Source organism: Pituophis catenifer, unplaced genomic scaffold (assembly GCF_029215685.1).
Source record: "Pituophis catenifer annectens isolate HBS135680 unplaced genomic scaffold, rPitCat1.0.hap2 SCAF_3, whole genome shotgun sequence".
NCBI lineage: Eukaryota > Metazoa > Chordata > Lepidosauria > Squamata > Colubridae > Pituophis > Pituophis catenifer.
In genome coordinates, this window is record NW_027256883.1 from 30,273,284 (window position 1) to 30,295,478 (window position 22,195).

The window sequence follows — 22,195 nt, forward strand, 5'->3', positions numbered from 1 at the left end:
GAATAGATAATCTCAAAACTTCCCACTGCAATTGAAACACAAAATAAATATAGGGTTACCTATTAGGTGGGCATTCCCCTTAGTCAATAGGCCTGTACAGGATTACAATTACAATTACAATGGGGAAAAGGTGCTTCAGAATTTCATTGGTCATGAACCAAGCAATAGCCCACAATTTCTTAACAAGTATTTTTGCATGTTTGGAATGGAAAGTGTGCCCATATGACTACAGGAATAAGTATAACTGCTTTAACAAGTTGTTGACTAGTGCTATGTCACATCTGTTCCAAAGCATCTTTGCTCATTGAATCCAGGCAACTGGTGGTGATGGGAAAGACCCACTTAGTAGGTAGTCCTATTTTTATAATGGTAAAATAATGCTTAAAGGCCAATGCAAATTATACTTAATAACTTTAATATACAATTAAAGCAATCCCAAGTAATACTTGGGATGCTTCCAACCATTGAACAATCTTGAACATTGTGTTCAAGTGCGGCTTTTCTTCAGTAGAGTTGATATGGAAGCAAGAGAAGCACTTAAGCGGGTGCAACAAATATACAACAGCAGAGTGTAGCCAGAGCTGCTGAGTTATCTATCATACAGAGAAACTCACTTGAAAAAGATGGTCTTTCCTCTGGATTGGGTGCCCAAGCAGATTCCATTAAAGACACCATCAATTCTCGGTAAGGAATATCAAGGGGCAAAGTCTCTTCCCCAACATCTGGACGCTTCCCTTGTGACATGCTAAACATAATTTGCAAATAATGTACAACGTCTGCAAAAGTCAATACATGCCTATGTTAGAAATATATGTGCATTTCGTCCAATTTTAGAAATTGAAACACAAGTAGTAAATTCACATTTTAGATAACATTGTGATCTAAACGTAATTTAGAAATTTTAAAAGCAAAATAGTTCTCCTGCTCTACCAATATTTTGCAATAGTCCAATACAATACAAGCTTAAGACAAAGGGGAAACAATGGGCTTTAAAAATATTGTTTACGTTAATCTGAATTTTAACTATTCAGGATTATTCTAACTAAGCTATTCTTTAACAGAATTAAAGACCAAAATCTGACCTTCAAATGGTTTTTTTCTTGACATCACTTCCCACATAATAATGGCATAACTGTTACAAACAAAAATGCATGTTAGTATGTATTTTTAAATTAGTTCATTTTTCCCCAAGGCAAAATAATCTCAGTAAAATGAAAATATCCCAGTTACTGTTGTTTTGTGGGAAATCTACATCCCAATCTAACAGCAAAGCAAGGATATTAGCATTTAAAATATTCTCAGTGACTAGTTGGGACAAATACCTTTGGTATCTTAAAAACACAGTAATTTTGTTATATATACAGCATTTGTGAATAAACAAAAACACACACAAATAAATAAATAAATAAATACCTATTACACCTAATATAAATACAAGGATACTTTCTCAAATGTTATTTAAATATTAATTATATCAATTGCATTCTTATATCAATATATCCCTGACATACTAGAAATTAAATAGAGTATATTTTAGGTTTCCATGCTAATTCTATGTAGCCACAAAGAAAACTTTGGAATATTTCACATCTATTTTTTATTGAATACATCCCCTTAGCAAAACTTCCTTCCATACAAGAGATGGCATCTTAAAATCAGAAGCTGATTTTATTCAAGAACATTAAGATGAACCTACATTCAATGCGTAGGATTAAGCTTTTCTTTAATTAAAAAGGAAGCAATATTTTTGAAAATATGCAGAAAGCTGTATTGAAAAAGAACACAAAGCAGAAGTTCTTTCACTAAACCAGAGTTTACCTGAATGCAGGCTCTTTGGATATGTATCATTGTTTGTTGCTAATGTGCATGCATGAAGCACTGGAGCAGCCAAAGTCCTTAATGAAATCTTTACACTCTATACCTTGACTTGCATTGTTAGTTAGTTAATACCCCTGTAAAAATTTTCTGAAGGGCAGCTTTTCACTAAATTAAAAATGCTTGACTTGCTTTAATAACCTGAAAAGGGTTAAAATGTTCCTTTCAAGAAACTAGTAATAATGAGTTTGGATTAACATTTTTGTGACCCTATTTCACAATAAGATACACGTGTGTGTGTGTGTTATTTGAAACTTAGGGATGAATTAGATTTTCCAAGCATGTGTACAATATAAAGCCTGAGAAAAGGTATGCATGAAAAAACTTGCATTATGCAAGACATAACTGGACAGCAAAGTCGTAATTGCATATAGAAACCCATCCTTAAATTGACTTGAGAGGCAGTTTAAAAATTTAATTAAACTGACTGGCAAATACCAGATGCAAAAGTGCATTAGTTTGTTGACTGCTATTGAACAGGAAAAGAAAAGAAATATACCCCAAACAATACATAGCGGATTAGAAACACCACTAAGAAAACAATCTTCCCAATAAAAAAATGTGCTGACCTTAACCTCCACAAAGAAGTATAAGGTTTTTCTATAGAGACTGAGACACCAAGGTATGCAACATTTTTGCCCTTTAATCTCACTGCATTTTACATATGGTATCTGTAATGCCCTATATGGCTGATTTTTTTATATTATATATTTTAAAAAATAATAAGCACACATTGTTCCGAAAATCCATAATAGAATAATATACCTGTATATATCATGCTTTACAGTTGAACAGATTTTGCTGCTATCGTAACATTCAGGTGGTATGTAAATGATGGTCCCTCCCTCAGATATTGATTTATCCCCTTTTGAAAGTGTCATGGACACCATGCGCCACTTTGATAAACCAAAATCTGCAATCTGAAAGATGGAAAAGAAACTCACGTCACCACGTGCAGCTCTGAGATACAAAGGTTTAGGCCCATTAAAATATCTACTTTGGTCAAAGAAAGGCTGTTTATATGAAAAGAAGCTTATTCTTTTTACTTTAAAAACTTTAAAATTACAACAATTATTTCAAAAAGGTAGGCAGATCAGAAAATAAAAGGGATTGGCTGATTAAAAAATGGAAGCATAAAATACTTCGTGAGAATTTGTTAAACTAGAAAATATGGTAATTGCCAACTCACATGTGTGTGCGTGTATATATACTGTATATATATATATATATTTATTTTCTGAGGTTTTCGCGGGTGTTTGTATATAGGTCTTTGGTTATTCGGGTTTTGTCCCGCGTAAATTGGAAGTGTCTTGACGACGTTTCGACGAAGTCTTATTCGTCATCTTCAGGCTGGTGTTTTCGGCTTCGTGCACGAAGCCGAAAACACCAGCCTGAAGATGACGAATGAGACTTCGTCGAAACGTCGCCAAGACACTACTCGCCGTATAAGACTACCCCTCTTAGTCTTAGCACACCAAATAAAAATTAAAAAAACATCAACTGGCTCACCCACTATGTAAAAGCAGCTGTGCTAGACCCAAAATGGCCCCTGCAACAAGCAGGAACCTCACACAGCCACAAAAAGCCCAAAAACCCAACTTTCACACTTTACACACACAAAATTCCACATACAGCTTTGTGAGATTTTGTGTGTTTGTGTAGTTAGAGTGAAACACTACAGAAACATACTAAATCTCAGAAAGCTGCACAAATATTATTTTATTTTATTTTATTTTTATTTTTATATGAAAGCTAAATTTAAAACTTCCTAAACTTTAAATGGCTAGGTCTAAAAAAGAACAACTAAAAAAAACCCCAATTAACTATTTTTTTTTAAAGATCCCAAAGGGGAAAAAAACTTACCCAATAGAACAGGGGTCTCCAACCTTAGCAACTTTAAGACTTGTAGACTTCAACTCCCAGAATTCCTCAGCCAGCTTTGTTTTGCTGGCTGAGGAATTCTGGGAGTTGAAGTCCACAACTCCCTGCCTGCTTGATTGCAGCAGGGAGTTGCTTGCTGATGGAATGGATTCAGGCAAGCGAAGCAAGGCAAGCAGCTAAGGCAGTGGTTCTCAACCTTCCTAATGCCGCGACCCTTTAATACAGTTCCCTCATGTTGTGGTGACCCCCAACGATAAAGTTATTCCTAAAACCATCAAAAATATGTGTTTTCCGATGGTCTTAGGCCGGGGGTCCCCAACCTTTTGGATCTCGGGGACCACCAACTTCATAATTTTAAATTTCGCGGACCACTAATACGAATCTAGTGCGCCGCTTGCTGAAGCACCTGGACTCCTAGTACGGGATGGGGTCCTTCAGGCACTCTCCCTCCTCTCTCTCTCTCTCTCTCTCTCTGTCTCCCACTCTTTCTCTCTCATTCTCTCTTTCTCTCTCTCTCATTTTCGATTTCTCTCTCTCTCTCTCTCCCTCTCTTTCTTTCTCTCCCACTCTTTCTCATTCTTTCTCTCCCCCTCTCTCCCCCCCTCATTCTTTCTCTCCCCCCTCTTTCTCATTCTTTCTTTCCCCCCTCTCTTTCTCTTTCTTTCTCCCCCCTCTTTCTCATTCTTTCCTTCTCTCTCTCCCACTCTTTCTCTCTCATTCTCTTTCTTCCCCTCTTTCTCTCACTCTCTTTCTCTCTCCCCCACTCTCTCTCATTTTCTCTTTCTCTGTCCCCCTTTCTCTCTCCCCCCCACTCTTTCTCTCTTTCTCTCTCCCCCTTTCTCTTTCTCTCTCTCTCTCCCACTCTTTCTCTCTCATTCTCTCTTTCTCTCTCCCCCTCTTTCTCTCTCTCCCCACTCTCTCTCTCATTCTGATTCTCTCATTCTGATTCTCTTTCATTTTGTCTCTCTCTCTCTCTCTCTCTCTCTCTCTGATTCTCTCTGTCTCTTTCTCTCATTCTCTTTCATTCTGTCTTTCTCTTTCATTCTTTGTCTCTTTCTCTCTCTGTCTCATTCTGATTCTCTCTCTCTCATTCTCTCTTTCATTCTTTGTCTCTTTCTCTCCCTGTCTCATTCTGATTCTCTGTCTTTCTCTCTCATTCTCTCTCTCTCTCATCTCATGGGCCAGCCAGTGTCTTGGGGCTGAGAGGAAGTCAAGCATCTCCCTGAGAGACTGAGAGCCGGAAGAAGTGTGGGAGTGAAGCACTACTTGAACTTGTGCGGCATGAGCATTTGCCTTGGTATATTTGCGCCAGCCGATGGCCAAGGCAGCCCTCATCTCTCTGCTGAAAGTGCAGCATCAGGATTCTGCCTTGGTATATTTGCGGCGCAAGGCAGCCTTCGTTTCCTGCTGCTTGGGACTCAGAGCGGTAAATGGTGACTGGTCCGGGGAGCAGCTGGATTTTGCTCTCCATTGCGGACGCCAGATCAGCCCCCTGCAAGATCTCATCTTTCGAGGAGTGCTCCCTGAAGTGGCACTGGAAACTTTGGTCGGTCTCCTCGAGAGATGAGAGCTTGCAGGGGGCCGATCTGGCATCCACAATGGAGAGCAAAATCCGACTGCTCCCCGGACCAGTCACCATTTACCGCTCCGAGTCCCAAGCATCAGGAGATGAGGGCTGCCTTGTGCCATAAATACCAAGGCGGAATCCTGATGCCGCTCTTACAGCGGAGAGAAGAAGCTGGATTTTGCTCTCCATTGCAGACACCAGATCGCCCCCCTGCAAGCTCTCCTCTCTCAAGGAGCCCAACCAAAGTTTCCAGCCCCGCTTCAGGGAGCGCTCCTCGAGAGACGAGAGCTTGCAGGGGGCCGATCTGGCATCCGGATTAGAGAGCAAAATCCAGCTGCTCTCCGGATCAGACGCTATTTACCATTCTGAGTCCCAGGCAGCAGGAGAGGAGGGCTGCCTTGCGCCACTGGCTGGCACAAATATACCAAGGCGGAATGCTGTTGCTGTACAAATGAAAGTAGTGCTTCACTCCCAGAGCTTCCAGCCATTGCAAACGCCACTTCTTCCCACTTCTGCCACCCCCTCCCCCACCGCCACAACAGCACCATTCATTCCGGATGGCGAGGGCTGCGCTCGTTTTTCTGAATTGCATCACCTGCAAAAATGCAAAAATTTCTCCGCGGACCACCAAAGGACCACCGGTTGATGACCACTGTTTTAGGTGACCCCTGTGAAAGGGTTGTTTGACACCCAACCACTGAGCTAAGGTAAGCAAGCTGGAGGGGGAAAAGTTTTTCCCTTCTCCATGGCTCTGGCGATCCCAGCTGAGTTGCCTGATTAGCAGATCGCCAGAGCTTGGATCGCCAGAGCCATTTAAGGCTCGTCAGAGCCTTTCGGGCTGGTCTGCCTGGTTACAGGAGAACGACACCCGGCGTATAAGACGACCCCCGACTTTTGAGAAGATTTTCATGTGTTAGTGTCGTCTTATACGCCGGAAAATATGGTGTGTATATATATATATATATATATATATATATATATATATATATATATATATATATATATATATATATTCCACTTGCTTTTCTAGACATATTCTTAAATCATTAGACTAACCTTGAGCAGAGTTCAAATTTACCAACAGCAATGTGTTATGTTATAAAACTAAAATCATGGTCACCACAAACCTTCTTAAAGTTCTCATTTACTGAGTGGTGATTTTTACTTCCCCTTCTAAGACATAAATATGAGCAATGCGATTATCTATTAAGCCACAATATTGCTTTTCACAATCACAAAAATGAATAAAAAAATTGAAAGGAAATTTAATAATTTGCAAACTTCTAAAAATACGGTATGTAGAAAAGAAGATGGAAACTTGATCTCTGTTGAAATTCAAGGGGAGGACTAGGATTAACAGGTTAAAATTAAAAGAAAGGAAATCCACACTGAGTATTAGGAGGAATTTCCTGATAAGAGCAGTTAAACAGTGGAATAGGCTAGAACAGGGGGTGTCAAACTCAAAGCTCGCGGACCAGATTTGGCCCGCAGGGTGCTTAGATCTGGTCCGCAGGGCTGCCCTGGAAACAGTGACGGACCAGCAGCAGTGCCTCTGCCAGCAAAAATGGGCTCCCAAGCTCCATTTCTGGCTGTGACGGCCTCCTGCAACCCTCTGCCAGTTAAAACAGAGCTTGGGAGGGCCGCACATGGTCCTGAACTGTACTGTAAAGTTTCTATCCTTGATTTTTCCACTTCTGCACTGTAGAAGAACCCAGTCTTACCTTAACATGGAACTCACTGTCAAGTAAAATATTCTGGGTCTTCAAATCATGGTGCATGAGTGGAGGGCTCAGGTTGTGAAGATAATTTACTCCCAAAGCAATTTCATACAAAATGCGATACCTGAGTGACCAAGCAATGTCGGGGTAGATGTTTTTCTATTTAGAAAAGAGAAAGAACACAACACATGGCGATATAGAGAGACAGACTGGAATGGTTGAAAGAGCATCTTGAAACTAGCTGATCCAGCGGCTTATGTATTTATTTATCAAATTGTAAAACCACCCATCTCCCTCACAGTGCAAATACTGAGTCTCTGTGCGCTCCATGCAAAGCAGCAGAGCCATGTTTTCAAACCTTTGCAAAAGGCTAGGAGAGTTGGGCTCTACCTCACCTCGGGGGGGGGGGGGGGGAGATGTTCCTAAGGCCGAGGCCAACACAGAGAAGGCTCTTTTCTGGACCCTAGCAGTCAGAATTCTTTAGCTGACAAGGTCCTCAACATACCGGTAACTTTTCCCTGATTGACAGGATGGGATGGGCAATGTCATGGGATACTATGGATAGAATGTAGTATTGCAGGCAAATTCTGCCCACAGTCAGGAGTTCAATCCTGAATAGCTCAAGGTTGACTCAGCCTTCTATCTTTCTGAGATCAATAAAATGAGGACTCAACTTGTTTGGGGGCAATATGACATTGTAAACTGACCAGAGAATGCAATAAAACACTGTGGAGTGGTATATAACTCTAGGTGCTATTGCTATTGTCAAGATAACCTGAAGAAGTCTTCCTTAAGTCACCAAGAATTGACCTCAACTAGATAACACCTTTAGCCTTTACCAATTGCCACCAGTTTATTTATGTACGCAATAATTAAAACTACACAATTAAAAATTAATAAAATTAATTACACAACTAAAACTATTTCATATTCATTCTCAATCTATAACAACATTTTGTATATAATAAAGAAAAAATGTATATGTTCTGGAGAATGGCTACATTCAGTAGCATTTAAGAGACTCCCCAAAAACTTGTCATTCCATATCAATGCATGAAGATGGGGAACTTGTTCTCAAGTTGCCCCTTTCTGGACTAAGACACAACGCTGGTCAGAACATGTGCTCCTTTTCTTTCTGATGCATTAACTCAGTGTTTCTCAACTTCAGCAATTAAAAAATATGTGCACTTCGATTCCCAGAGTTCTCCAGCAAGTATGAGTTAGGGTTTCTTTATTTTAAAATTAATAAAGTAGCTCTAAACGCTTACTACAATTGTGCATACTTACCTCATATAAAAGTTGGTTCAGTGATCCATTAGGCATATATTCTGTCACAATACCCAGAAACTGAGGTTCATTGCAAATTCCCAAAATTGGTAGAATGTAACTGAATCTTGCCTGATGTAAAATTTCAGCTTCTTTTAAGAGACTGTCTCGTTCACTACAAGAATAAATGGCAAAACAATAGTCAAATTTAGTTATCTTCCAGCTAATAGACTTAAAATGTACATTGTGGAAAGACATGGCTAAAGGAAAAGAATAAAAGGCTTATTTACATATTAATTTATTTAAATCTGTCCTTTCTCTTTGCATCTTTCATCATTTGCTGAAGTGAAAATATACAGTTGTTTTCAATTCTATTTCCAGGATTCCATTTTGAGGCTAGTTTTACTTTTGCTAGTCATTCTGTGGAATATAGGAAACTATATTTCCTACAGCTTTATACATTGTTACCTTAAAATCAGTCCTAGAAAGTTGGCTCAGGCATTAAGATAATTTAGGCAGTTCAAATGAATGTAAAGTTTTATTGCAAGCTTAAGATCTCTACAAGAATCTGAACTACTAACAGTCAAAGCAAATTGGTGGTAGATAAGAGTCAATGGAATTCAAGGTGGGCTGGACTTAGGCGCAAATGGACTGGAAACTGATGACATTTGACCTCTTCCTAGTCATCTCCTACAACTGCTTTATATTACCTATATCTGTTTGTAGAATTTTTTGGGAGAAACTCATGAGCAAAGGTTTTGATTACATTCAAATAAACTACACTTATTTTCTCTCCTGCCCCATGTGTGTGTGTGAGAGAGAGAGAGAGAGAGAAAGAGAGAGAAAGAGAGAGAGGGGGGGGAGGGAGGGAGGGAGGGAGGGAGGGAGAGAGAGAGAGAGAGAGAGAGAGAGACAGAGAGAGAGAGACAGAGACAGAGACAGAGACAGAGAGAGAGGGAGGATCTGGGAAGTGTTCCAGATTTTATCATCAGATTGTCCTAGTTCCCCATCATCTATCAAGAACCTTTTTATCCAGTCGACATCTGAGCTGGAATGACACATCTTGTTCATATCACACTTTTGAGGTAGGCAGGTAAAGCATTAGGGAGACTTTGCCCAAAGATCCCCATTGGTAAGATAGGTACCAGCCAGTCGTTTAATCAAAGAGTCCCGTATCAAAGGTGGTACTCTAACATATACTATATTATCCAGCCACTCATCAGAAGACAGCGGTGGTGATAGAGCAGTGCCAAATTACAGCAACATCAAGAAGAAGTATGAGAAGCTGGAGAAGTATCAAGATCTGAAGGAGGAACTGGAAAATAAAGGAAAGTGGAAAGTAAATGCCAAAGTAGTCCCAGTGGTGGTAGGAACACTCTAGACTATGACTCCTAAACTAGGAGAGTTGCTCCAACAGATGAATTAATTGCTCCAACAGCTCCATGAACAACAAGAGTTCTCAGTCCAAAAACATGCAGTGCTAGGGACAGCTAAGATACTGAGCAGAACCTTCAAACTCCTGTTTGTTTGTTTGTTTATTTATTTATTTATTTATTTATTTATTTATTTATTTATTTATTTATTTATTTATTTATTTATTTATTTATTTATTTATTTATTTATTTATTTATTTATTTATTTATTTATTTATTTATTTATTTATTTATTTATTTATTTATTTATTTATTTATTTATTTATTTATTTATTTATTTATTTATTTATTTATTTATTTATTTATTTATTTATTTATTTATTTATTTATTTATTTATTTATTTATTTATTTATTTATTTATTTATTGGTTCGATTTATATGCCGCCCTTCTCCGGAAACTCAGGACGGCTTACAATGCGTTAAGCAATAGCCTTCATACGTTTGTATATTTATACAAAGTCAGCTTATTGCCCCCACAAACTGGGTCCTCAATTTACCTACCTTAGAAAGGATGGAAGGCTGAGTCAACCTTGAGCCTGGTGAGAATTGAACTTGCAGTAATTGCAGGCAGCTGGTGTTACTTAACAGCACTTTAGTCTGCTGCGCCACCAAGGCTCTAGACCTTTGATAGGGGACCCAAGATTGAGGAAGATACATATCATCCATAGGGGGTGAGAATAGATTTTTATACATATTTATCTAGAGAAAGAAAGTATGAGTATGATAAATACATTCCCAAATGTATTCTTCTAGCAAGCAAACAAATTAAATAAAAATATTGGAAAATTTGAAGTCTAACAAAGCTGAAAGATGCTAGTGAAGAGGCTGTTGAATGTAACCCTTTATAGATAGAGTCTAAGAAACAATCAGCCAATGAGTTGGATTGGAAGTGGGCTTTGTTTAATGCAAAGGACATAATTCTGGGAACTGCAAATTATTATTCATTAGAAAGTGACAAGCAACACCATGCGAAACTGACACACCAATCCATATAGGAAACTGCCGTCAGTTTTCTATGTTTCTATATTTCTAATCACATTTCAAGAGAGAGGCAATATTTCTCGTCTCGGGAGAGATACATTATCTGCTCCTCCCAAAAATCACATCTCACTGTCTAGAAAATGTCTATGGAGTTCCCCTTTGTACATTTTACAACAGGCTTGCTAGGAAAGCATTCATGAGTCACACACATGGTTGTCCTATCATTTCTTCACAAAGGCTTCTCAGAATACAGCTTTGCTGTTTATCAGAAGGCAAATAATCTTCCTAAAACTGCAAAACCAGTAGACCCAACTCTTAGATGCAGCCATGTAAACTATCTCTGGAGGTTATCACTAAAGTGCAATTTTGAAAATCATTAAAGTTAATAGGAATAATCATACATACTGTATTCTGATTAAATCTAGTTATTATTTATTTTTGGTTCTAGTCTGCTGGTTATTGCTTCAAAAATGCCGCCACTTAAAGGTCAGAAAGTTACATGTGCCTTTTATATAAGACTATTATCCTTTCATAACTGGCTGGAATTTGAAAGTCATAGTGACCTAGCACTAGTGGTGGGCTGCTGCTGGTTCGGGCGAACTGATAATTCCGACAATCAGCTGGCCCCATCCACCTGCCCCCACCCTATGCTATCCTATATTTCCTTCTGTCTGGCTCAGCTGATTCACGCGGCACAGCTGATTTCTGCGCCTCCACTGTTCTATTTACTGGGGCCTTTGAAGGTAAACAGCTGAGCTTCAAATTGCTGTATTTTGAATGCTGTGCGCAAAGTGCACGCTCACAGAACCGGTTATTAAACCGGTTGGAGCCCACCACTACCTAGCACTTATCCTAAGGGGTGTTTAAATTTGCAGAAAGGCAAATTCTCTTGAGACAAGCTCAGAATCTGATGACTACAAGAGATCACCCAGGTCGTTTTCTTAACAATAATACAAAAGTGACTTGCCATTACTGAATATCTTGATAAGTCTCCATGCATCTCTTTGAAGAGCAGCAAGGTGCTGCTGTCTGCACTTTCTCTGAAAAAAACTAAAACTATGCCTGTTTTCAACCTTCAGAGTCCCAAACACTTATTCCAATAGGCTACATTTTGGGGAAGGTATAGGATTGGGACAGTGAAAGAACAAAATATGGGTTTAAGCTTTAAGGTGCTTGTTTTAATACTGAAATATTCTCACCTTGTGATAAAAAAGTCCTGCCTCTGCCTATTTTTGCACCACATACTGCATTAAGAGAAGATGCATACTTTCATAATTAACTTTAGGGAATGCTTAATATTAGAGATCTGCAATACTTTATTAAAGACTGTTTAAACCTGCCCAGTATCTAATTGGACAGAATTTGTTCAAGTGATCTTTCCAGCTTTATTTATTTATAAAATGTATTTTAAGTACATTTGCAAAAAAAAAACAAAAAAAAAACCAACCCTGTATAAAAGAAACCCACAATTAGCCCAAAATTAAATAATGTAACTTCCGAACGGGAAAGCATAACATTCCAACTCTAAAACATAAGGAAAAAGCCAGATCTTACCAACCTTCTGATGGCCAAGAGAGTTAGAGCCAAGAAAATAATTATCTTTTCAAAGCACAAATTGTGCTTGTTGATTTTAAATGAATTTATTCTTTTTCAATTCTTATTCTTTTCTTACTCAATTTATTCTTTTCTTGTTACTTAATTCTTATTCTATCACTTTTGTTTTTATTGGGGAAAATATTATGTTACTCTCTACCTTCAATAAATTTAAAGAAAAGAGTTGAATACCTACCAAAACAATCTTAAACTGTGTGCATTGCTGATTTTCTTTTGTTACCAAGTTATTTTATAACACATGTAGCTTGTGTCTTGCTCCCAACACCTGTCAGTCTGACATTTGTTTCCTTACGGTGCTTAGCAACCAGGTACACATACACTGATTATATCTTGGCTCTATTCCCATCTCTTTAAATCAAAATATTTTGCTGTTAGCATGAGCAAAATCTAGGCCACCACAAGTGATAGGATTCATCCTGTAGAGGCAGAATTGAGTTCATGTTTCTTATTAATAGAAACATGGCTGTGTCTTAAATGATAATGCAGAACCTGGCTTCTCTTCTGGAAATCAGAGCAGCTACTCCAAGAGAAAGTCTTCAGTAAACTGTTGAACTATAGATAGAACCATAAGGAACTAAGAGTGAAAGTAAGGAGTCTGTGTGTCTTCAAGTCAGTTTCTGACTTCTACCCACTACCAGGACAAGTTCCTGCAGTTCCTGAAGATTTCGTAAGTGGTTTGTCATTGCCCTCTTTCTAGGGCTGAGAGAGAGTGATAGGCACAAAGTTACCCAGATGATTTCATGCATAAAGTGGGACTAGTATTCATGGACTTCTACTTTAGCCTGATGCCTTAACCACTACACCAAATTGTCTCTCCAGTTAATTATTAACTGAATTAAGGGGAAATACTGAAAACAAAAGTGGTGCTACTTCTATTTATTAAACAAATAAAGACCAGCTGATGATAGAAATAAAAATTAACACTTGAAGTGTAGTTAAATACACACACACACATTCACACATAGAAACTTGATCTGAGCTTTGGAAAGTGGAACTGGATGTTCAGGTGAATTGTATATTATTAGCTACCATTTTGCATTGAGCAAGAATGATCCCTTCCAACTTTATTATTATTCTACCTAATTAATAACTAAGCAAAACATTAATACTATACAGGGCTGGATATTCAATTTATAGGATTGCTTTTTTATTGTCTACTACGCTTTCTACGTTGCATAACTATTCAGCCTTGCCCCTTTTCTTCTTTATCCAGATGCATCAGCTAGTTAACTATAGATAACTGTTGGTTATTGTAGTGTACCAGCTTTTGAACGTATCTCAGCTTAGAAACAAGCCAAGGAATCATAACATTTTTGTTAAGGAATTTAGAGTAGAAAGAAGTCAAATAACAATTTATGTTCATTAAATGAACAGGAAACATCCTTGATTACGCTGATTTAACAGGAATAAATATGGAATACAATGTGATTTTTAACATATGTCATAGTCAGTGGCGTATTAACCAGGGTGGATTTGATTTAAATCGAGTCGATTTAAATCATGATTTAAATCACTAGTAAAAAGACTTGATTTAAATCAACTCGATTTAAATCATAATTTTTAAAGAGCAACTGTCATCTCTGCTACTCCTTTGACCCGCCGCTGACTCACCAATAGTCCCAGTGTTGCAGAATATACAGCCTCGTGCTACATAACTAAGCTCCATTTCATGCTGAATAAACTAAATTATTTATGTATCTTAAATAGAAAACTATCTTACAATAGATTTTTACCCCAAAAGTTTTTTATTAAAATAAATTCAATAAAAATATAAAAAAATCTGATTTAAATTAAAAAATCCAATTTAAATAAAAAAAATCCAATTTAAATAAAAAAAATCCGATTTTTTTTTTTATTTTTTTTTAAAAAAATCATTTTTATCCATCCTGGTATTAACTGTTAAGCAGACTAAGCACGTGCACCAGACCCAAAGGGGGCACCACAAAGTTGAGAAAAAAAAACACAATGAAGATTTGTACAGTATGTACAAAGGAGGGGAGGCATCAAGATTTGTCAGTGCTTAGGGCACCAGTGAAGCTTAATCCACCACTGATCATAGTACAGAATGAATCTTTTCAAGATTCCAGCCCTTAACTTTATGTTGTTTTATATAATACTTTATTCCACTTTTCTGCAAATGACAGCCAGCCCCACTAACTCTGCCTTGGATTGTTTAAGTGCTTCTTTTTTGGCCTACAATTTTTACATGTATATATAACTTTATATTCCGGCAAGTCTATGTAGTAATTGAACAATATAATCAGTAGCAATACTGATTTTGCCTTTTTGTATTTGCTTGTACTACCGAGAAGTAGTTTTACAAATATAGGCACATTAGATTACTTCTCAAAACTGAAGCTCTATTCTGACAATATTTGTAGAAGTCTTCCACATCTCAATTTTGAAATGTAGACAGTGCGTTAACATATTAGCATTTTTACTAATATGTCTTGAAAAGGGGTAATTCCTATCTAGTATGCCTTATGTGCTAGTATTTTAGAAAGTGTTCTGGCTAGAGAATTGATCAGGTATGTTAATAATTTGGATAGTTAAGTTCTGCCATATAGGAAAACCAAAAATCATCAGGCGTGCCTGACTTTATATTAACCAAGAAGTAAATTGTAATTGAGGAAGTGAAAATAGCAAAAACACATGGAGAAATGGTGGCATTCTTGATTTCAAGGAAAACTAAACTTGAATGAAATGGAACCAACATCTCTAACTTCAAAAGCAGAGATTTTGAGAATAATGATGTGTAGAATTCCATAACAAATAGGAAAAGTTGCCCACAATAAGTGAGAAATAAAATAAGGCTATGCAAAGCATTCAAAAAGCTAGTTTAATACAAGTGAACACATCTTGCTGAACTTCTAGATGTATAATCAGGAAATGTACCTGTACATCAGGGGTGAAATCCAGCAGGTTCTGACAGGTTCTGGAGAACTGGTAGCGGAAATTTTGAGTAATTTGGAGATCCAGCAAATACCACCTCTGGCTGGCCCCAGAGTGGGGTGGGAATGAGATTTTGTAATATCCTTTCCCCCAGGAGTGGGGAGGGAATGGAGATTTTGCAGTATCCTTCCCCTGCCATGCCCACCAAGCTACACACGCACACCAAGCCACGCCCACAGAACCGGTAGTAAAAAAATTTGGATTTCACCACTGATGTACATATTACTGGGGACATTCTTCCAAGCAACTGTACAAGCCTAATACAAAAAAGAAAATTGGAAACAAATGGTTGATAATGAAACGATACTCAGTAAATGTGCAAAAACACTAATAGAGATTTCAAAGCAAAAGAGGAGACATTTAAGAGATTGTAAGAGAGCCATCTTCTCAAGGAAGAGTGTTTACAGGAAGCCTGGAAGTATAGATGTGGTGTCAGGAAATCTCCAGCTCAGAAGGAGTTAAGACTAGCAGAGGATGCTATGAACAAGAAAAAGACTTCCAAATTATGATCAAATAAAAAGAACAAGGAGGAAAAATTTAATATACAAGCTCTGGGATCCTCAACCCCTACTCTGCGTCCCCGTGGGAACCAGGCCATGCAAGCGTAGGGGAATGCGTGAAGTTCCATTTGTATAAAATCTCCCCCAGCTCACCACCACCGCTGGTCCATAGAGCTGGAAAGGTTAGGGACTGTTGTACTAGTTACTTAATGAAGAACATTATATAGATAACACAGGTAATACAGGGACTCCTTATTTTTAGATTAAATCTTTAAAGTCAGATTAATTACATCCTAGGATACTGAGAGCCGGTGAATGGTCTGACAAAACATTTATGCATGATTTTTATGAATTGCTAGAGAACCCTAATGGGAGCGCCAATGGGAGTAGGAAGTGGGCTGTTTCCTTGGCAGCCCTTGTCCTATGGAACATCTTTCCCTCCAGACGTTTGGCAGGCCTCCACCCTTTCAGTTTTCCATAAAGACTTAAAAACCTGATTTCCCCTCCCCCAAGCATTGGGGGATTAGATAATGATATGTTTGTATGGATTGGCAACAGTTTTTGTTTTTACTTTTTAAAATATCCATTATGTTTTAATTGAGTTTGTTTTAAAAAGGATTTTATTGAGGGCCACGCAGTGTTATATAAGTAACTATATAAATGTTTTAAACAAACACATTTGGTAATAATATATGCCACACAATTGAAGAAAGCTGGTTTCCCTATTTTTAGATATGGCAAAAATGAGGATCCAGGAACCACAGTTCACTTATCTGGCATGGAAAAATACTAGAGCAAATTACAAAGATTACCGTATTTTTCAGAGTATAAGACACAGGCCTGCCAAACCCTCTGTGCACTCAGTTTTTCTCAAAAACGGACAAAAAAACTGGCCCATTTTTGCAAAAAACGGGGCATCCAGAGGGTTTGGGAGGCCTGCAGAGTGCTCCTGGGGGCCGATGAGGGCAAAAACGCCCCCGTTTTTGCAAAAAACAGGTGAAAAATGGGCCATTTTTGTGAAAAACGGGGTGCACAGAGGGTTTGGGAGGCCTTCAGAGTGCTGCTGGGGGAAGGCAAAAACCCCCTTTTTTTCTTACTTATCTCTTCGAAATCTTGGTGCATCTTATACCCTGGGGCGTCTTATAGTCTGAAAATATGGTGTGTATATATATATATATATATATATATATATATATATATATATATATATATTACAAATCTATAACCATTTTGAAAACAATGGTTGTATTACCACAACCCAGCAAAGATTTTGACAAGAATAACCAGACTTGTGGTTGTTATTGTATTGGACAGTTCCTCTGTATATTGTGGGAATGCTCTAGGTTTAAGTATATCTTGATTTCAGCAAAACATCTGACAAAGTAACCCCAGATAGCTGTAAAGGTAAAGGTTTCCCCTGCCCAGTCGTGTCCAACTCTACAGGTGATGCTCATCTTTGTTTCCTAGGTGAGGGAACTAGCATTGTCCGAAGATGCTTCCATGAGCATGTGGGTGGTACGACTGTACGCTGAAGTGCATGGAATGCTGTTTCCTTCCACCAAAGGGGCTATTTATCTATTTGTATTTGCACGCTTTTGAATTGCTCAGTTGGCAGGAGCTGGGCCAAGAGTGGAAGCTCACCCCATAACACGGGGTCTCGAACTGCCAACTTTCCGGTTGACGACCCAGAGTTTTAACCGCTAGGCCACCACGACCTATAATATGATATATGGCATGACAATTAGCTGGATACAAAGCTGGCTAAGAAAAATCATACTGAAAGAGCGCTTATGTCAGGTATGGGAAACCAAGAACATGGGTAAACCTCAAAGCAGTTTCTTTATTGCATGTTCAGGTACAGACAAAATATTTCTAGACTACAGCATGCTCTGCATAACTATAAACCATAAATGCTGAGAAGAAATTAGGGAGTGTCCCTCCTGGGCTACTTCCTGAATAGCAACAATTCAAAACTGCTTTATGTTTTCCGTCTCTCATATCTCAATGCCAGATTCCACCACATCTCAATGGTGATTCCTCATTACATGATCACTGACTTAAATACCACAGCCTTACTCAGGTAAAGAAAAACTTATTAATATTGAGACTGAAACAAAGCCTGGGATAACTAATAGATATAGAAAATTCAAAACAATGTTGATAGGGTAAATAAATGGTCTGAGAAGAGAATGAAAGTCAGGGAGACAAATGCAAGTTTCTTCACTTAGGCTATCAACATTGAATGTAAATAGGATGGAGGTATCTGGCTTGGCAACAGTAATTCGTCCTGGAACAAGCATTAAAACTGAATGTATCAGATATGATAAGGCTGCAAAAATGCCAAAGGTAATCTTAGACTGCAAAAACAGAAACATCGTTCCAAATCATGAGCTGCAATTGTTTCATTTTGTTTTGTTTGGTCAGATTTCAGCAGGAATGCTGTGTTCAGTTTTGGTCTTGCATTGCATAAAGAATTCAAAAAAATCTGAAATAGATTTGGAGAAAAGCAACAACGATGATCTGGAAACTAAAGACTAAATTTTATGAAGGCAAGATGAAGGGAACCTTATCACTCCAGACTGGATAGCTGCAAACTGAAAACAATGGTGTCCCAAAATGGCCTAAGAACTTGAAATGATTAATTTCAACATTGAAACATCTAGGGTAGAATTCTGATATAACACTTAAATTCCATCTCTTTAAAATATGGCAGAATCTTCTAGCAGTTCCTATACTACTCGTATTCTCAAAGAACTAGCTAATATTAGATTTATTGAAAAGATAAACTGAATTTGATCTACTCCCTTTACCACCACAAAATAATAGATAACACAAATGACCATTTTGTGCAATGCCCAACTGCTCTACAGTGTTCACTTAGACTTGCTAACTGCCAACTGAAATTCTGGAGATTCCTTCCCACACAAAATGTGTCCAAAAGTGACACACCTATCTGTATAAGTGTCTTAGACGTATGCAGCACTCTTTACCTGCTGGAAACCATAAACCAAACCAGGATAAAGTTGGAATGAAAATATATATTTATATTAACTCAATTAAAAATATGAATTGAAATTATTTGTCTGTAATATAATGTACCCTATTTACAAGGGTATTATCTGTACATGCACTATCCTCCCTTCCCCACAGAAATGTATGCATATACACATATATGTGAGGACCCAGATTGTTGGGGGCAATATGCTGATTCTGTAAACCGCTTAGAGAGGGCTGTAAAAACACTGTGAAGCATATATAAGTCTAAATGCTATTGCTATTGCTATATCCCTCCCCCCCCCTTGCAAAGCAAATGAATAAAAAATCCAGGATAACAATTATGGAACAAGAAGAATTCTAGGAATCCCATCCAAAACTATACTACAGAATCATATTGCTTTCCTCTGCAGGCACGTTAATATCCTCCCAAAACTCTGCAGTATTTCCTTTTTTTCCGAAAGAGAAAGTGAAAGAAATTTTACCAGAATTTACCAGTCTGAGGAGTCCTTTGTGCTCTTTGAGCTTGCTTGTTTTCCCCCCACACATTTCATTAGCAAAACTAGGTAATATCATGCCTAGTGCCTAGCACTAATGATTACCTAGTTTGGGTAATGACACGTCTGCAGGAAAACAAGCAAGGTCAGAGAGCACCAAGGACCCCTCATGTCAACTCTGAGCTACAAATATTCTCCTTTATTTACCAGTCTGATCCTGAGTTACTTTTCCAACCCACATAATAGGATCCACTACTAGTGTGCTAATAATCTTTTGCTTCAGGTGCAAATTAAATTTCCTATAAAGGCAATGAGCCCTTAGTGCTCATTATCTCTAGCCCATGTGGCCAACAGCAAGAACTGTGGCCAACAGCAAGAACTGCTGGGAGAAAAGCAGGCCTTATCATGGGTAAGAACAGGTAGTCCTCAACATACGACCACAATTGAGCCCAAAATTTATGTTCTTAAAGTGAAAAATTCGTTAAGTGAGTCCTGCTCCATTTTACAACTTTTCTTGCCACATTTGTTAAGCGAATCACTGCAGTTGTTAAATTAGTAGCACAGATTATAAGTGAATCTGCTTGTCAGGTTGCAGAAGGTGATCACATGATCCCAGGACACTGCAACAGTCATACATGTGAATCAGTTGTTAAGCATCCAAATGTAAATCATGTGACTATGGTGGATACTGCCACGATCATAAATGCGAAAAATGATCATAAAGGTAACTTTTTTTCAGTGCCATTGTAACTTCGAACAGTTCACTAAGACAGGGGAAGGCAAATATGGCCCCTTTATGATCTGTGAACTTCAACTCCCAGAATTCCTGAGCCAGCTTGGCTGCTCAGGAATTCTGGAAGTTGAAGTCCACAGGTTGTAAAAGGGCCACAGTTGCCCACCCCTGCACTAAGAGAACTGTTGTTAAATCAAGGACTACCTGTATATAATCTCTTATGAACCACATATAAAAATGCCCAAATAGGGCTACTACCCGCCAAAGAAAAATACATAGATCTAATAATTATAAGACTTGGGGTTTTTTTGAAAAGAAGAATGACTTTCTTTTTTTTTAACTTTTCGGAAACAGCAATGGAGAAAAAGCCTGTCTCTCAGGAAAAGGAGGATGGCTTAGAGCAAGGGTCTCCAAACTTGGCAACTAAGCCTGGAGGACTTCAACTCCCAGAATTCCCCAGCCAGCAGAGCCCCAGCTCTGCTGGCTGGGGAATTCTGGGAGTTGAAGTCCTCCAGTTTAAAGTTGCCAAGGTTGGAGACCCCTGGCTTAGAGGGCAGCGGTGGCATTTGAGCAACATCCAACAGGCCTTCGTGCCTAGCCCTAAAAGTTACCTTTCTAACAGGCTGCCCTGCAGGGATTTGACAGCCACCGGGATCCGCCAGTCTGCGTGACGCGCGGAAGACACCGTCCCGTAGGCCCCACGGCTGACGAAGCGTTGGTCCGGGAGCTTGTTGGATGAGATGATGGGGAGGGTGTAGCTGATGTTGCAAGGCGAGCAACTGGCACTGTTCCCGCCGTCGGGGCCTCCGCCATTCGTCCTCATGCTGCAGTCAGAGGCCATCAAACTATGGCAAGTCCTCCGGGGGAAAAAAAACGCCCCTCGCGTGGGAATTCAGGCAAGGGGTCCCAAATGATGCCCGGCGGTGGCGCACTAATGGGCACCACCTACCCTTTCCAGCGGACCCCCGATAATCTCAGCCAAGAGATCTTCCGCGACTCGTTTCCAAACTTCTCTTCTTTGCATCCCAGCCTGCTCTCACCCGGCAGCTCATCCGAAGCGTCCCGAACCTCCAACCTGCTGATTTCTACCAGCCGCTCAGAATATCATTCCGGACCCGTCACTCTCTCGGCCGCCATCTCCGGAGTCCGGCTGATCGAAACGAACTTGTTTTGTTTTGTTTTGTTTTGGAGCCGCTCGGCTCGGCCTTTCCTTTCCCAAAATTTTCCTCCCGCCCAACTCTCGACGCTTCTCTTCTCCCACTCCCCTCGGCCGGAACAGGTGACCGAACCTCGCGCCAGAGACAGTCTTGCGCTTTCGGTCTTGCGCTTCACAGGGCGGCGTCGCCTTCAAAAGGGCGGAGAAGAACCTGGGGGTGGGTGAGGGGGCTCGATTTCGAAAGGTTCGGAAGCCGAATCGGCCCCCCTGGGGCTGTTCTGTTTCGGGCGGAAGGAGTAAAACACGGAGGACGAGGGACGCCCAAGAAACCCAGCTGGCTGCACCTGGCGGTGCCCGCGTCAATGGCGCCCTAAAATCTTGACGGTCCCGTCTTCTCGCGGGGAACTGGATACTCCTCCCAACTGGGAGAGTTGGGCAGCTCTGAGGAAAGAAAGGCGCTCGGGGAGGAAGGCGGTGTCTCGGCTGCGTTCCCAAAACCTCCGACTCCCTCCAGTATTCCGGAAGAGCATAAACTCACAGATTGGAAAGTCTGGCTAATGCCCGCCTCCGATCAGTCGCCTCCTTGTTCGTCGCTGCGAGTTGGCGGTTCTCCTCCCCTTAGTTGCTTAAGACGGAATCGTTCACGTAGTAGACCCTTTGGCCGGCAACTCATCGGCAGGCTTGGGAGAGGAGAAAGCTGCGATCTCGTAATACAAGCTAGTCCTCGATTTATGGCCACGATTGAGCCCACAATTTATGTCACTAAGTTTGTAAAGTGAATTTTGCCCCATTTTACCACCTTTCTTGCCATAGTGGTTAAGTGAATCACTGTAGCTGTTAAGTTAGTAACACGGTTGTTAAGTGAATCTGGTTTCCCCATTGATGTTGCTTGTCAGCCGGTCGCAAAAGCTGATCCCAGGGTCCCGGGACACTGCAACCGTCATAAGTATGAACTAGTTGTCAAGTGGCTGAATTTTGATCATGACCATGGGGATCAGTGGTGGGTTTCAAATTTTTTTTACTACCG

General features: G+C 39.5%; 1 protein-coding gene across 1 annotated transcript in view; it reads right to left on the reverse strand.

The window, feature by feature from the left end:
• Positions 1–21,619, reverse strand: part of RIPK2 (receptor interacting serine/threonine kinase 2) — a 37,677-nt gene extending 16,058 nt beyond the window's left edge. The window contains exons 1-6 of the mRNA XM_070940460.1: positions 20,624–21,619; positions 8,329–8,482; positions 7,045–7,200; positions 2,641–2,795; positions 1,083–1,132; positions 615–776 (exon numbers count right to left, since the gene is read on the reverse strand). Of these exons, the coding sequence (XP_070796561.1) occupies positions 615–776; positions 1,083–1,132; positions 2,641–2,795; positions 7,045–7,200; positions 8,329–8,482; positions 20,624–20,853 (907 nt within the window). The 5' untranslated portion in view covers positions 20,854–21,619. The remainder of the gene's footprint in view (positions 1–614; positions 777–1,082; positions 1,133–2,640; positions 2,796–7,044; positions 7,201–8,328; positions 8,483–20,623) is intronic.
• Positions 21,620–22,195: the final 576 nt, after the last annotated feature.